Source organism: Brettanomyces nanus, chromosome 1 (assembly GCF_011074865.1).
Source record: "Brettanomyces nanus chromosome 1, complete sequence".
NCBI lineage: Eukaryota > Fungi > Ascomycota > Pichiomycetes > Pichiales > Pichiaceae > Brettanomyces > Brettanomyces nanus.
The window spans coordinates 2,040,288-2,055,824 of record NC_052374.1 but is presented as its reverse complement, the minus strand read 5'-3'; the positions used below and the strand labels follow the sequence as shown (position 1 = coordinate 2,055,824).

Here is a 15,537-nt window from a genome sequence, read left to right as displayed (position 1 = left end):
CTAGCAAAATTTCAAATTCCACGGAAAAAAAATTTTCCACTATGTATAGCTCACAAGTCTCTCTCCATAAGTGCTACATGGAAATCCCTGCTAGCTTTAATTCCATCTTCTAAGGATTTTCCAAGCATATTATGAGTGATTGGATCAACATGGCATGTTTCTCTACTAATAAAAAAAAATCCCAATTTTTCGTAGTATTCTTTAAGATTGTGCTCTTCAATAATATCAACCCATAATTTTGCAACCCGTAATTGATCTTTGCAGTAGCAGGCCATAAACTCCATCAATTTCGCGGAGAGCCCTGGATAGAACGAGGTGAAACCAGTTACTTCTTTTTCATCCTTCAGACCCTGATAATTCTTCACGCAAATAGTTCCAAGAATTCTTGATTGTAATTCATTTTTCCTGTACGCTTCAAAAACCAAATCTAGATCATCTGAGTACTCCATTTCTGTGAAATCTAAACTTCCCAATGAATAAGATTCAAGTAACTTTTTGGTCGCCGTAGAGCCATCATCTGTATTGCGTATTGGGTTCAAATGATCAGTTTGGGGTGAGAGGCAGATGGCCAAAAATGCCTCCTCTGCGGCTTCAATCAAAAAATCCTTCGAAAGGTCGTGCTTGACCCTGGGAGTAAGAATGACTCCATATTTGAATCTTGGCTTATCATATCCTCGATTTATCACGGTAACTAGACAATCTTCCAGTTCCAACCATTTCGAAAAGGGTGCTATACATATTGTTGGCTTCAGCATACTAACGTCTTCTCAGTCAGCATATAACGAAGATGATCAACTGCTGCCAAGGTGTGCGAGGAATTTAAAGGTTTTTCACCGCTTGAAAAATGTCGAGGAATTTCCTAATTGGGATTTCAAGTTCGGGTGATCATCTATAGAACGTAGAAAGACGCTAGTAAAAGGAAGCTACCAAAAAGCGTGTTGTGATTTAATATACCATCTGCAGCGCCGTTTGATGACGATTCCGTAGCCGTTCGAATATCCTGAAAAAACTCAGAAGAGTAGCCTGCAGGTAGGCTTGAAGACGACACAGTTTTGGTAGCACGAGAAGAATATGTGGTGGTGTAGATCGACGTATTATTTTCATTTTCTGCATCTTTGTTCTTCCCGATGTCAAAACCTGTCTGGCCTAGGTTGTCAATTATGGTGTCGTTATCTGTAATCATGACAGAATCCTGTGAGAAGTCATCTGGATCCGTGAAGATGTATGATAAGTCACCTTCAATAAGCGTTCCGGAAGGTGGATCATAGCATTGGACATTGACCCATCCTATAGTAGCAAAAAGGTAGCCAGGATCTGTAAAATCGGATGCATTCCAATTGATTGCACCTCCGGCCCATGCCACAACGCCAGCGGAATTTTGTGTAGAATCACCACCGGGCCAAAGAGATAGTTGAATACGAGAAGGGGTCTGTGGATACATATATTCGTCAGTGGTCTCGTTGTAAGTGTCCACCTTTTTGAGGGTCCTTCCCTCTACTCCGTCTATATACCAAGTGATTTGTTCTTCTTGCCAATCAACAGTATAAGAATGCCAGTTTTCAAAGGCATCGGAAGTAGAGAGATTGACCATATTTGTATAATTAAGAACTCCTTCATAGTAAAAGTTGGACTGTGGCTGCTTTAATGCATTACCAATAATTTCCAAGTCAATTTCATCTTGGACGTCAGAGAAAAGAATACTAGCAGATATGACACCTGCATTGTGGGAGCTTTTAAATCTGGTAGTGACATTACCATACCACACAAAAAATGTTGAAGATATCACAGTTCCAGAACCATTTTTAGGTAGGGCCATAATAATAGAATCGTTGTAATCCATCACATGGCCTTCATATGTCCATTTAGTTTCGTTATAATCACCTAAATATTCAGAAGAAGTGATCAAATCTTCTTTAGTGAAAGTATAGTTACCTTGCTGACATACTGGTTGTGCAATACAGGCCGTTAGATTATAAGAGTATCTGGGATCGCATCCTCCAAGGCAATATGTACCTGTGCCACATATACCAGTAGAGGAGCAGCAAGGGTACTCCTCGGGACAATCCTTGGATTCACCACAGGAATAAGTCTTATTCTTACCTAAGCAATATGAAGCTAGTATTAAAAAAAGGAGTGTTCGCTGCATTTATCAATGGTTTGCATAGCCAAACGTTAAAGACTAAAGTTGGATATCAGGGATCTAATGTACCTAAAGGTCTTGATTTATTTCTGGGTTTTATTGGATGTATTGATATATTTCCTGTTTGGGTAATTGTAGCAAGTAGTCGCAAATTCTCACTTCCTTTCTCTAATATGTGCACATCCCTACACCAGATATTACTGCACCAAAATTCTACTTTTTTCAACCAATCACAGTTACAAGAGATTTTACCAGGAGAGAGAACCCAAATAAAATTTTGCACGGCCTCAGCCGGCATGGGTAGGAAGCAAGGCGCGGAGAAAACAATCGAAGAAGGGTCAGTTGTACTTATAGCTGTTCATCTATAATATTCACCAATATGTCAACATTGACCTCAGTTAAAAAGCAGGCGGAGTTCATTTTGAACACTCCTATTCTAAGACAAATATTCATGCCTATCTCGAAGTCCTTTGTTAAATACGCGGGCTATAGAAAGATGGGTTTGAGACAGGACGATCTTCTATGGGAAGAGAACCCAGTTGTTCAGACCGCTATCCGGCGACTTCCTGCTGATGAGTCTTATTCTAGAAACTTCAGAATTATGACTGCCCATCAACTTTCTTTGTCAAATGATGTCTTGCCAGACTCAAGGGCTATCCAGCCTGAGGAAGATGTTCCTTATTTGACACCATACATTTTAGAGGCTGAAGCAGAGGCCAAGGAGAAGAGAGAGCTAGACAACATCAAATTATTGAAACACTGAGCGTTAAATGCTGCGCTGATCACCGGTTCCATATTTATTCTTTATGTCTCTATTATTTATATTTATTTTATCTTATAGTTAGTTAATAACTGTATTCGTCATAGCTAATCTTCTCTTCCTGCTCCTCGATTGGAAAACCACATTCTTGGAGAATCTTGGAGAATCCCAAATCAAGCATTTTCTGCCTAACTTGTTCGTTCTTAGCGTTGAACAGACCCATGTATCCCAAGGAGTTTTGCCAGACGTCTTCGTAACGTGCATGTCTTCTTGGAACCACCATCATCCAATCGTCCATCATCAGGAAGTTGTAGCTAAGCTTATCAAGAGAATAGCCATTCTCTTTGAACACGTTAAGTACTCTACGAACCAAAAACATGTAGAGCATGGCCAAAATGGTCTCCTGCTCTTCAGCATCTTTAAATTCCTCCTTAAGCTTCAAAATTCCATGCTTGAATGACGCATTCTTGTTCACCAAAGGATGCTTGTTCACGTTGTTTTCACGCGGTAGAAAGAAGTTTGTATCACTGGTAAGTCTCGACTGATAAATTGGGAAATGTTCAGGTAGTTTCATAAACTGGATGTGTTTGTGATACTGTGAATAGCCACTTTCTGGTCCACTGTTGAAGAAGGCAAAGAATTTGGTACCTTGCCTCTTCAACTCCTCGGTATTGTTTAGGTTCTTCAAGATGGCATACATCAGTTGCAACTCTATGGGCTCAAGTAAAGTATCCTGCTTGACGAACTTTTTGGTAACGAGCAAAAAATGATCTTCCGTATTGGGGAACTTATTAAGAAGGAGTCGGTAGTCACCAATAAGGTCACCAATAACTGTAAGCTCCGGCTCGGGATGCATAAATGGACTCTTCTCCTTAACCTCGTTCACTTTCTCTTCCGTCACCTGAGCAGTCTCACCAGGCTGTACTGGTCTGTTGTAAGGACGCTTACCCAATCCATCCACAATTTTCAATTGGAATGTCATCTTAGAAACCGGATCTTCGATGAGCGGCTCCTGTGCTCCAGGAGAGTACACCACTTCTTTTGTTTCTAATCCTTTTTCAAATACTGAGTGAATAGCCTCATAGAGATCAAATTTCTCAAGTTCTGATAAGTTCTTAATACTGGTTTCCATTTTATGCCTATTACTATTTGATGAATGATAAGCAAAGTACTCAAATGAATTGATGTCCATCTGGTTTTTTTTTTCTCCCCCCTTTTTTCGGAGTTCGCACTTGCGAATAAAAAGCAGAGAGAGATATCTGTTTAAAGCCAAAATGAATCTCTTAATTATTTAGTGCTTATGTATTCTTTATACATTACTCTCGTCATTAGTATAAGTGAATCCACGGAACATCTCCTGCATGGACGGAGATAATATAGAGTTCACTGGAGTCAATTTGGCAGCCTGAGATGTGAACTCTTCATCAAAGCAGGCTGGGGCTCTTGGATCCCTTATCTCCGGAACATATGGTGGGATCATTTGACGGCGATAAATCTCATCCCAATTGATGTTGGCAAAGTATGGATGCTTCATAATATCCTCTGCATCATGAGTCCCTGCTCCGAGTCTCTTTGTGGGATCTCTAGTAAGTAATCGTTGTAGAATGTCAACTGCTTCTTTAGCCATATTAATAGGATACAATGGCTCATCTGTCAAGATAGAGTTGAACACTTCATCTTCATCTTCACCGCGAAATGGAGATTTCGTAAGAAGCATCTGATACAATAAGACGCCAAAGGCCCACCAATCAACTGCCTTATCGTAGCCTTGCTCTTTCAAGATCTCTGGGGCCATAAGCTCTGGAGTACCACAGAAAGTAGACGTCTTAGTACCAGCCCACATCTTTTCCTTGCAAAGACCGTAATCTGCCAGTTTAATGTGACCGTCAGAGGCGAGTAAAATATTATCCAATTTCAAATCACGGTATATCACGCCATTCTGATGCAAGAACTTCAAGGCCAGAAGAACTTCTGCAGCATAAAACTGCGCTCTCTTCTGAGTGAACCTCTTCTGCTGAACATGCCACATTAAATCACCTCCTGCAATGTATTCCATGACAAAATAAATCCTATTTTCGGTCTGGAAGCATTGATGAAGGTTGAGTAAAAATGGGTTATGACCCTTATTGGCGATCAAGAAAACCCGCTTCTCCGATTTGGTGCTTTCAACTTCATCATTCTGAATTATGAAATCCTTCTTCAACACCTTGATGGCACAAAGCTCTTTGGTATGAACCGACTCTGCAAGCATAACTTTACCAAAGTTACCTTTACCAAGAACTGCAATGAATCGGAAATCATCGAGTCCATGTCTATGACGATGCTTATGTCTATGATGGTGATGGATATGTTGACCAACAGTGGCAGTAACGTCAGAGATGTTCAGAGCACCCCCATTTATCTCTGCACCCACACTTTTAGCGGACACTGCACTCTGCTGTGAGGATGCAGAAGGCGTATCCGACGGCTTCTTCTCCTTCAAGACAGGTCTAGTAACATCCCGAGTAACAGCCCCCTGTGGATAGGCCTCTGGTAATGATGAAGGTTTGTATGCTTGAGGGATTTGGTGAGCAGGAACTGGCAGAAGTTCATGAGAACCCGGAAGTTGAAATCTAGGCTGGTCTCGTGGTCCTTGTTTCTTTTGTTCCTGCTGCTCGGCTTTAGTTAATCCATGTTGGCCATATGGTATCTCCTTAGGTACCTGTGGCAACACCTTATGAATGCGATGGGCCCTCTGAGCCTCCTGGATTTTTTCTGCCTGCTGAAGCTGGCTCCGTTGTTGTTGTTGTTGTTGTTGTTGTAGCCCTTGCAGTTTTTGTTTCCTGGCATCATTCAAAGCCTTCCTTTCCCGTGCCATCTTGATGGCTGTTAATATCTCATTAGCCTTCTCAAGAGACATACCACAGAAGTCTGGAACAAGATGAGCACAAGAAGCGTGACACATGATACCACATTCTGCACATTTGCGAATATTTTTCTTACCCCATGGAAGTATATAACCGCAATGGCAGCACCACTTGGTTCCACGATTAGTGACTTGAACAAATCTGTGAGGAATACGATGATTTAGCGTAGTCTCATCATCACTGTCGGTTTCGGTGCTCGATTTCGAAATGCACTTGGTAATCACATTCTTGTAGCATTTTTTATGGCAAAGAAAGCGGCAATCTTCGCATTGAAAACCGGAATAACGTAGGAAATCACCGCAGACGGCACAGCACATGATATTATAAAACTGCTTTTGAACAAACTTGTGGCCGTGGTATTCTGTGACCTCCTCCTTGCGCTGTCTAATAGCACCGTGACGGCCTAATCCGTTGAATGCAGGTGATTGGTTAGCTTTCTCTGTCTTGATGAAGCCCAAAGTTACGAGAATCTGTCCCGATGGTTCCATTTCAAACCAGCAACTCGATGTAATATTGGAAGCATCGTTCGGTGATGAGTTCGAAAAAGATGAGCCGGATGAGGGAAGCGTCAATGAGTCTCTGCCCGAACTGATGATGCCATTATTATTTGCCTGGGGACCCATAGTTGTATTCGATGAAAATCCCGGATGCTGTTGTAGTGATGAGGCGCTAATCCAAGTATCCTGCTGACCTCTTTGTTGACTAACTTTCTTACGACGAATCTCTTCGGCGATATCCGAAAGTGGTAGCCAACACAGGGCCACGGGAATGTCTTGGTTTCCCTGTTTATCATAGATCGTGAAAGAAAGCTCGTTTGCGTGAGACACCTCAATATCAAAATTCTCGTTCCAACGGTCTGTTCTGACAGCTTTCGTGGTACCTCTGGTTGTGTCATCGACTTTTATGACAATAGTACACTCCGGATTACGCTCCAACAAAGGTGAAGATATGTGGTCGACGTTTCTAATGGCAGTAATAGTGAGTGAAAGAACACCGGTCAAAGAATTCTTATGGTATGTGTTGATAACAGCATTTTCTCGGGCCACCTCATCAACATCAACAAATAAAGACTGGTATTGTTTAAGAGACTTTCTAATAAGTTGCAGTCTCCTATCACTATCCAATCTCTGCTCCTGGGCCATCGAAAGACTTTTGCGATCACCATCAGCTTCGTAAAGTTTATATATCTTCTCGTTGGCCTCGCGGTACTGCTCCTCCACCTGCATCTTGAATTGAAGCAACTGAAGCATGTACTGAATACGATGTCCCAACGAAGGACACTCGTATTTGAGTAGGTCCAACACGGTAAAGGCCGGCTTATGAACAGGGGTCTTTTCTTCTTCTTCTTCAGACTGTGACTCGCTGCTCCCGTCTGATTTGCCCTCTCCATTGTGATTATGATGGTGCCTCTGTTGTTGCTGCCTTTGTTTGAGAGTCATCTTCTTTAGAGTCTCCTCCAAATATTCGATGTTCTTCTGCGCCTCTCTAATCTGAGTGCTGCATCGTTGAATTACATGAGCATTGCTTGTCTCCTTACGGAGATTGTTGGCACCGATAGCGATATTCCTTTCACGTTCGATCTTCTTTAGAATATCGGCAATAACATTATCAGGTTCTGTCATGGCGACGATTAAAATGTCATCAACTCAAAGACAACCAAATTAACCAATACCCAACGCACTTATCACAAAAAAAAGATTATAATCTAATAAAAAGAATGTAACGGCCCTGGATCAATAATATTAATCTAAACTTAGTTTGTTCTATGAGTTTTAAATTTAAATCGTCAGTTCTTCTGTGTTTTTGTTATTATTTTTTTTTGCTAATTCCCCCTTCAGAAATCAATTCGTGCGAGGGACCGACCCTCGCTGGTGGGGGTTGGCAGGGAATGTCCGCGCTCTATTTTTGCACACCTCAGGGGCTGCTGTTCCGCACTAGTTTGACGCGTTCACGCGAGTTTTACCACGCGCATAACATGACACGCAGAGAAAGGAGCCTATTTTTAACCAACGTACAGATAAATTGCAATCACTTGTTATTGCATTTGCAGTTGCAATCAGGAACGGGACAAACGTAATGTTTGGAAAACCACTCTTCGGCATGACCAGCATGCATGCAGTGATTGCACGAGAGGCAGAAGCTGAACCATTCTTTGAACTGCGATTCGGTCTGTGTAACTGGGCCTGGCGACACTGAAGTCGTAATAATTGTAGTCGCAGTAGCAATTTCAGGTGCATTTGTAGTTGCAGTAGCAGTAGCTTCCGTCATATTATGAACAGCACTTTGGTCTGGCTGTGCTGTTGTATCGTCCTTAGAAGATAATTCTTCCCTTTCTTTACCCGCAAGTCTCCGTCTAAGATCTTCATCTGTCATGTCCACTTGGATCAGATCCTTTGGAACAGGAACTCCCTGGGTGATGAGACATATGGCACATCTTGGGAAAGGATAACCACAGTGAGGACACACGTGGCCCACATTCTTGCGCAAATTGGAAGATACTTTCAACGAAGATCCAGAACTAGTATTTGAGCCCATGCCCTTCTCAGATATACTCTTATGGCAGTTGGTACATTGTAGGTATGCCTGACGTGGAACTGCTTTGGCCTGCTCCACACCATTGATTCGGCGTGACAGCTTCCTGCGAGCCACATCATATTTCGCACGGACTGCAAATAGGTTCCAACTATTAAGTAGGATTCTGTAGCTTTGTGCCCATGATTCCACTTTTGCAGCCTGAAAATACTTGGGACAGGAAAATGAAGCAATCAGACACGCACTCTGAGAGTCACTTGTTCTATCCACAAATGATTGAAGAAGCTCGATACCTTGGTGAGTAATCCCCGTGACTATCATACCCTCGATTTCTCCACGTTTTGTCTCGTCCTCCATCAACCTATCTAGATAAACGTCCAACTCTCCGTCCTTGAGGAATCGCAATGCAACTCCCAACCTCTCTCGTAATGGCAACGCCGACTCGTCCAGCACATCCCACCAGTTGCCATCTGCAATGTACGCAAATATTACTCGTAGATATGGATCATCCAATTCAGAAGCCAACTGTCTGCATTGGTCCTTCCATTCGTTGTTTATAGGAGAGTCTTTGAAGGCAGAGTATGCTGCCATCGCTGCAGATATTATTCTAAATGTTGCCTTCTTGGATGAGGCAAGGATCTTCACAGCTCTGGATATATCGCCATGGAAAACAGCCCATCCTGCCGCTCTTTCGTAGTCACCTTTTGCAATGAGGCGAGTGTATTTATCCTCAAGCTCTTGTACACTAAAATCCCAGCCTATCACATACATTGCCAATCGACGTTGTAGCTCCTTGGTGCTACCGCCTTTAAACCCAATTACTGGGCATGCCATTACCTTGATCTCATTTGCTCTTCTAGATACAATAGCTCGAACTGCGGTCATAACATCTTTTTGAGTAGCTTCTTTGGTGCCATAATATCTGCTGGCAGCATCAAAGTTCTCTGCAACATGCCACATGCCCCATACACCCATGTATCCAAAATCAAAGTTTTTGTACGTCATCTTGCCAGACGATATAAGGTCATAAGAAATGTCAATCCATTTCCACGTATTCCTTAACTGAGACTGTGTCTCCAGGGTTTTTAACGAGTCCAAGACATCCAGGTTCTTCTTCGGATCCGTTCCATATCCCAGTATGGCCCTTTTCCGAATAACTGAGCAGATATCATTCTCCAACAAGGCGTCTGAAGTAAGTCTCATTACGTCATGATCTCCTACAAATATATCAAGCACAGAGTTACTGTCTGGCTTCGTCATCGATGTCTGCGACATCTCTTCAGAAATTCCATCCATATCGTTCTCTTCATTATTGCTTCCAATACCGTCTGTGGCCCCGACGCCGTTGCTGGTAGTATCCTTACTGCTCTTGCTTGTTTCCACGACATTCGGCTTTTTCCCCTCTCCATTTTCTTTGGACAGCTCATCATCCAAGAACTTTGTACAAGTACCATTCGGTCCTGTAAACGTAAGACCATTGTATGAATTGAAATGTATGGCCGCTTGACTCTCTATAACAGACATCTTGTAGACGCTTCCGGACTGCCGCATACAGACAAGATCAATTCCATACTCAGAATTCAAGCTTGGAGCATAATCAAATGAAATTACACGCTCATACTTTGTTTTCACATCACACACTTTAGAAATGAACAAATCGTCTCTTGGTTCTGGGATTCTAGAAGCGAAATTGGGATTTTCCGACTTGTTCTGCTCAATAATCGACTGATACTGTTTTATTTCTGATTTTAACGGTGGAATAACACCGATCTGCCACCTTCTAACAAGATCCCCATCAAATAATGAGGAAATTTCACCTTTCAACACAGAGGAAAATCGGTATGGAGAGCCACCCGTTCTACGCCGGTAATCACCCAAAAGCTTGTGAAAGATAAGCATAGGACCTTCACTAAGTATACTAGAAGAAGCATGGCTGTTCATCTGTGCCAGATCCGTCAACTTACGTCGATCCCAAATAGCCAAAGTGCCGTCCTCGCTATTAGAGGCAAAGATGTGAGGATTGAAGGGGTCAATGTGGATGTTCAAAGTGCAACGAGTTGCCAACTGATAGACAGGCTTTTCTGCCGAGCGTATATCAAACTCCCGCAGAAGCTTATAGCTTCCCGCCAAAAAATTGTTAGGTTCGGTAGTGCAGAAGGAGATGGAAGATATGCTCTCATTAGGAACATAGCTAAGCACTTTAGTTCCTATTCCTTTATCACTGTGAACTCCATCTCGGGCGTAATCGCGAATATCCCAAATCTGAATGGAATGATCCTGTCTTCCCCTATCGTACCCCATAGCTATAAGACCGTTCTCGTTGAACGAAATCGAATTGCATGATCTAGCTTGTCTTGGCTTGAGAGTAAGGGGAGTCATCTCGTTGTTCCGTATATTGAGAACTGCACAGCTGCCGTCCAATTGACCAACAGCCATAAGTCCTGGGTTTGAAGACGAATAGCCAATACATTGGATGCTTTCAAAGCCACCCTTTTCTACTACCTTCGTAACAGTGTCATCCTCGTTGGGAGCTGCACTGTTGGTTTGATATAGGGAGACAATCTCTCCGTTTGGATTGGTGGCAAGATATTGTTCTTCAAGACCAACTTGCCACCCGTTGGCTCTAGCAATGCATCCGGACATCTTTGAAAACTAATGAATACACGCAGTGAATACCGATGATTGACAATATAAAAACAGAAGTTGTACAAGCCTTTCTATTTTTCTTTCTCTTTTTTTTTTTTGTAGTTACGCTTAGTAAATAAGTATCCTATGTAATGTAGACTAATCCCCCATTCTTAGCAAACTTTGACTTTTAGCTGTTCTCTCTGTAGATGTTGATCCTTGATAGCCATCTTACCTGAAATTTTTTCCATTTCATCAAACAGAGCCCCCCATTCGTATTCACCCTTCTCTAAAAATACAATGCCTAGATCAAACTGCCTCGACTCTCCTGGCTTCAACTCTTTACCGATCGATTTCTGGAGAACTCCATTAAATAACACTTTTTTTTCTAGTGGAGTACCCGAACCCCTACACACTGGAAGATGTCGAAGCATACCAAATACAGCAGTATCGTTCCTGTTCTTTAGTATCACCCTTAAAGTGTAGAAGGTATTCAATTGTACGGCATCAGAGTCTATTTCTTTCTCTTGCGTATCCAGTAGCTGTATATTGAGTCCAATCTTCTCCACTTCAAGGATGCTCACCATCTTAGAAGAAAATCTAATACTTCTGAGATCAATCGTTCCAAATCTTCCAGCATAAACAGAATTCTCCACCTTGTCAGGGATCTTCCAGCATGCTCTAATTCTTTTCAGAAGTTCATCTCTGTACCAAAATGCATGCTTAATGAAAACCTGCTCCGCCAATGGCGTTCTGGAGTCATAGATGAACTGTTTATTTCTCAAGCTAGGTATTCTTTGGTTCAACATTTCCTCTGTGAAGTCCATCCGTTTAATAGGAATGAGCACTCTAACACTTTTCTTACTGCGAAGATTAAGTCTCATATTGAATGAGTCCTCAGGAAGAGGCACTATTGGTCCGTTCTGCTCCTGAAAATCTGCATTGGTGGAACCGGTGAGCAAGCATTGAACGGTTACCTCCATTTCTTCTGTCCACGAGTTGAGGAAATCAAGAGCTAGAAGGCAAAAGTCAGACATTTTATAGCTTTGAGAAGTCATCTTCTCAAGATAAGTCCAACAGTCACCATGATTGTTGGTGGATACCTTGGTTCTAGACGACAAAGGAATAATATCGCATCCAACTAGTTCGACACTTGGATATACAGAAACGTTGACTGGAATTGTAATGGACCGTGTGAAGTCGTATTCGTTAAAAGTGTCCTCCTTCCTTTTATGTGAATACTCTAAAATTAGTTTGGCCTCTTTCACACCTCGTTTACCCCATATTTCCATGGCCAAGTTAAAGCTGTTGTTGCCCTTAATGTACTGCATCTCCTTCTTATTCAATATTTGGAACGGCTTCTTTTTGATCAAGTAGTATTCTATCTCGTACACTTCATTCGGGGACAAGTTCTTGTTTGTAAGAAGTTGATTCAATGGTTCAATAGTGGAGTCAATAAACGTCGATACCATATTATTAATCTCTACATGTGAATAATTTTTCAGTGTAATATCGAACTTCTTGCATTCACCTTCCAACAGTAAAATCCATTTGTTGCTGAGCTTGACTTCGACCAACTTCAAGAGCGGTTGTTCATAAATCACGTTCACCGACCAAACCCGAGTCTTGCTCATTGGTTGTTTAACCACATCCAACGTATTTTTCAAAGAAATGGACTTACATTTCATTCGGTTGCCCGCATTGTCGTCTTCGTTTGATTGGTCGTCCATCGTCTTGAAAAGCTGGGTATCACAGCCACAAATAGAGGCCATTATTCCAACCAAATTTAACTTCCCGCTAGAATCAGGTACAAGAAAAATAGGTACTGACACTGTCGTTCTTGGCCTCAACAAGATTGGGACGTTGTATTGAATGGAGATCAAATTCTGACGTCTTGAATTCAGCTGGGTAGTAAGCGAAAAGGTATCATCTGCAGAACAAACCTGAAGACCCGAAATCTCTATATCGAAAGCAAACGGATTTCTCACTGTGATTAGCGCATCGCTGAGTTCATTTTGTACTAGATAGTCGTTTGACTCGTTACGGAATTCGATGTTTTGAAGTACTTGTTGGTCCCAGTAGCGAATATCTTTGGCTTCCGTCTTCGACATGTCTTCTCTCACCCCTTTATAAATTGTCTGTTGTTCGCCATCCGTTAGCAAAGTAGGGAAGTCCGCCAATAGTATAGATCCGTATTTCACTACACCCTCTAAAAATGATACCTGTTGGCAGAACTCAAATACTTCAAAGAGCATCTTCTTCTGGAGAACATTTGGTTCATTCCTAAAAGAAGGAAATTCAGCTGCATTGATACCGTAAACTTGACAATGAGAATCCAACACTTCTCTTAGCTCAGCATTTGTATAAATGTATCGATAATTCTCGAGGCCAGTAGAAAGCATGAGTTGAATGAATCCATTAACAAGCAATGATTTCTTTCTGAACAGTCTAAGTTTGTCGCAGGTTGAAATCATGAAGTCATATATAGTGCACTTCTGTTCTGTGGACAGCTCTTCGAACCGATCACTAAATATTTGAGAGAATATGCCTGAAAACTCCACGTGATCAAAATCGCCTATATCCTCTGGAATCCGCTTTCTGGAAAGGCATGTTCCATAAACGGTATGATTAATGACGCTTCTATTCAATTCACGTTCAATGCACACGGAAGTGAACAATCCAATAAAGCGAAGGTTGCATTCGCAAAAGACAATCAGAGGAACGCAATCTTCGCCTTGAAGAAATGTGGATTGATAAAACTCAAAAGTCTTGGCAAAAATCCTATGAATCATCTCCCAGATTGACGACAATGGTAGGGGAGAAAGTTGCACCGACGAGGATGCCTGAATCGAGCTCGATATGGAGACAGGAAGTTGTAACGATGGTCTGGGAGAAGAAGCGGGTGAAGAAAAAGGAGACATCAGCACAGAGTCTCTGCCGTTGCTGCTATTGGAATCCAGAAGAGTTGAAACAAATCCTGGAAGTTGAAATGCGGTGTCCACACGTGCCAGAAGTAAAATACAAGTCGATAGTCCGTCCAAAGCGGATGCCAGCCACAAGTAGTCGTTGACGGATTTCAAGTAAAAGATAGCCTCACAAAAATTCGAGAGTGAGTTCCTCAAGTTACCTGCAAGTAAGTAGAAGTTTGCATAGAGCTTCAAGCGTCGTCCCTTGGTTTTGTACTTTTTGGATTTCTCCACGTTCAAGTCGAAGGAGCCAGAGATTCGTCTTCTTTGTTTCGCCATCAGCGACAGGCCGGGTGTAGGTCTCTTGCTGCCTATTATAGAGCCAGGAGACCTTAAAGTCACATGCTGGTAGGATGAAGCATATGTCGAAAATTCGGCAAGAAATCGAGACGAAATCTCGCAAACAGCAGTAACCAGATTGGACTTGTCCTGATTGATTAGATGAACACCGTCAACTTTGGTCGTTGCAGACGAAGGAGCATCGAAAGCTATGATGAAATGCGATACCACATTGGGAAAGAGCTTCTTTAAATTGTTTCTCGATTCTCTGACCTTATCGTCAGTCAGTCTATCCGTCCATTGCATTATGCCGACCACCAAGAAGGTCTTCCTAAAAGGCTCAAAATCATGAAGAAAAAGAGTCTCTGAATCGTCATTATGGTCACTGAAATGATAAATTAGACGGCCTGAAGGAAAAGCCTGCGGATTGAATAGTCCCGGATTGCTCTTGAGGTCCACCAATCGCACCTCTTTGGCCTTGGAGAGTATCACACTGTACTTTTCGAATCGAGATCTCTTCAATTCTGACACCGGTACCGTTAGAGCCCGTACAGAAGCTGGTAAAGTAAATGAATACCCGCTAGTTTGATTCATTGAACTACCAGCGGTTGACGAGCGAGCTTGCAACTAAACTCAAGCAGTCAATGGCTATAAGAAATGGGTTGTCTGTGCTAGCAAAAAAATTGAAGAGACGATAAAACAGTAAAAAATGTAACTTCGCAGATGGATGAAAATTGAATCGAACCGGTGACCATCAGAAGCATTATTCACTACGCCACGCACCCGATAAAGGAGAAGCTTTGGACAATTTTTTGGTGGTTAACATTTACGATCTTTATGAAAGATACTGAAGAAGTACTATTTGGTTTCTTTATATATCCCAGTAAGTCCTTTCCCAAGGTACTTTTATAATTTGGGATTCTTTGTTTTGTCCATTTATCTAAAAATTGAATTTTCAGAATTGTTTTCCTTTTCTTCTATAAAGTTGTCATCTTATTCTTTGGTAATTTGAGGGATATCTATTGTAAATAAAGAATTTAGAGGTTCTAAAAATATCTATTTGGTGGTAAGATACACCCACCAAACACGTAATCACTCATTTACAACATTTCATCTTTACCCAAGTACCGAAATAGCGACATTTGAGCTGCTGTACAATCTGGCTTTTGGTGAGAGGAGACAACTCTAAGACATCACAAGTACCGTCATTGGAAGGGGTAGGCTTGCCTTCTGCGCAGCAGAAATCAAAATTTAATGCGAAAATCTATCAACTCTCCAGATTTTACTCCTTCACCCTCTTAGGATTGACTCTCTCCGTAATCCTTCCTA

The 15,537-nt window shown here is 41.9% G+C and overlaps 6 protein-coding genes across 6 annotated transcripts; 1 reads left to right on the top strand and 5 right to left on the bottom strand.

Annotated features, from left to right (window-relative positions):
* Nucleotides 1–50: 50 nt before the first annotated feature.
* On the bottom strand, nt 51–2,438 carry FOA43_000950 (uncharacterized protein; the record flags this gene model as incomplete). The annotated part of the gene is made up of 3 exons (XM_038921275.1): nt 51–691; nt 955–2,100; nt 2,393–2,438. The coding sequence occupies 3 exons, from the start codon at nt 2,436–2,438 to the stop codon at nt 51–53; spliced, it is 1,833 nt and encodes a 610-aa protein (XP_038777203.1).
* An 81-nt stretch (nt 2,439–2,519) lies between these two features.
* FOA43_000949 (uncharacterized protein) lies at nt 2,520–2,903 on the top strand (the record flags this gene model as incomplete). Its single annotated transcript, XM_038921274.1, has 1 exon — nt 2,520–2,903. One exon carries the CDS (start codon nt 2,520–2,522, stop codon nt 2,901–2,903), a length of 384 nt encoding a protein of 127 aa, XP_038777202.1.
* An 82-nt stretch (nt 2,904–2,985) lies between these two features.
* FOA43_000948 (uncharacterized protein) lies at nt 2,986–4,032 on the bottom strand (the record flags this gene model as incomplete). The annotated part of the gene is made up of 1 exon (XM_038921273.1): nt 2,986–4,032. One exon carries the CDS (start codon nt 4,030–4,032, stop codon nt 2,986–2,988), a length of 1,047 nt encoding a protein of 348 aa, XP_038777201.1.
* Nucleotides 4,033–4,209: 177 nt separating this feature from the next.
* Nucleotides 4,210–7,428, bottom strand: FOA43_000947 (uncharacterized protein; the record flags this gene model as incomplete). Its single annotated transcript, XM_038921272.1, has 1 exon — nt 4,210–7,428. The coding sequence occupies one exon, from the start codon at nt 7,426–7,428 to the stop codon at nt 4,210–4,212; it is 3,219 nt and encodes a 1,072-aa protein (XP_038777200.1).
* A 406-nt stretch (nt 7,429–7,834) lies between these two features.
* Nucleotides 7,835–10,981, bottom strand: FOA43_000946 (uncharacterized protein; the record flags this gene model as incomplete). The annotated part of the gene is made up of 1 exon (XM_038921271.1): nt 7,835–10,981. The coding sequence occupies one exon, from the start codon at nt 10,979–10,981 to the stop codon at nt 7,835–7,837; it is 3,147 nt and encodes a 1,048-aa protein (XP_038777199.1).
* Nucleotides 10,982–11,136: 155 nt separating this feature from the next.
* Nucleotides 11,137–15,034, bottom strand: FOA43_000945 (uncharacterized protein; the record flags this gene model as incomplete). The annotated part of the gene is made up of 2 exons (XM_038921270.1): nt 11,137–14,732; nt 14,992–15,034. The coding sequence occupies 2 exons, from the start codon at nt 15,032–15,034 to the stop codon at nt 11,137–11,139; spliced, it is 3,639 nt and encodes a 1,212-aa protein (XP_038777198.1).
* Nucleotides 15,035–15,537: the final 503 nt, after the last annotated feature.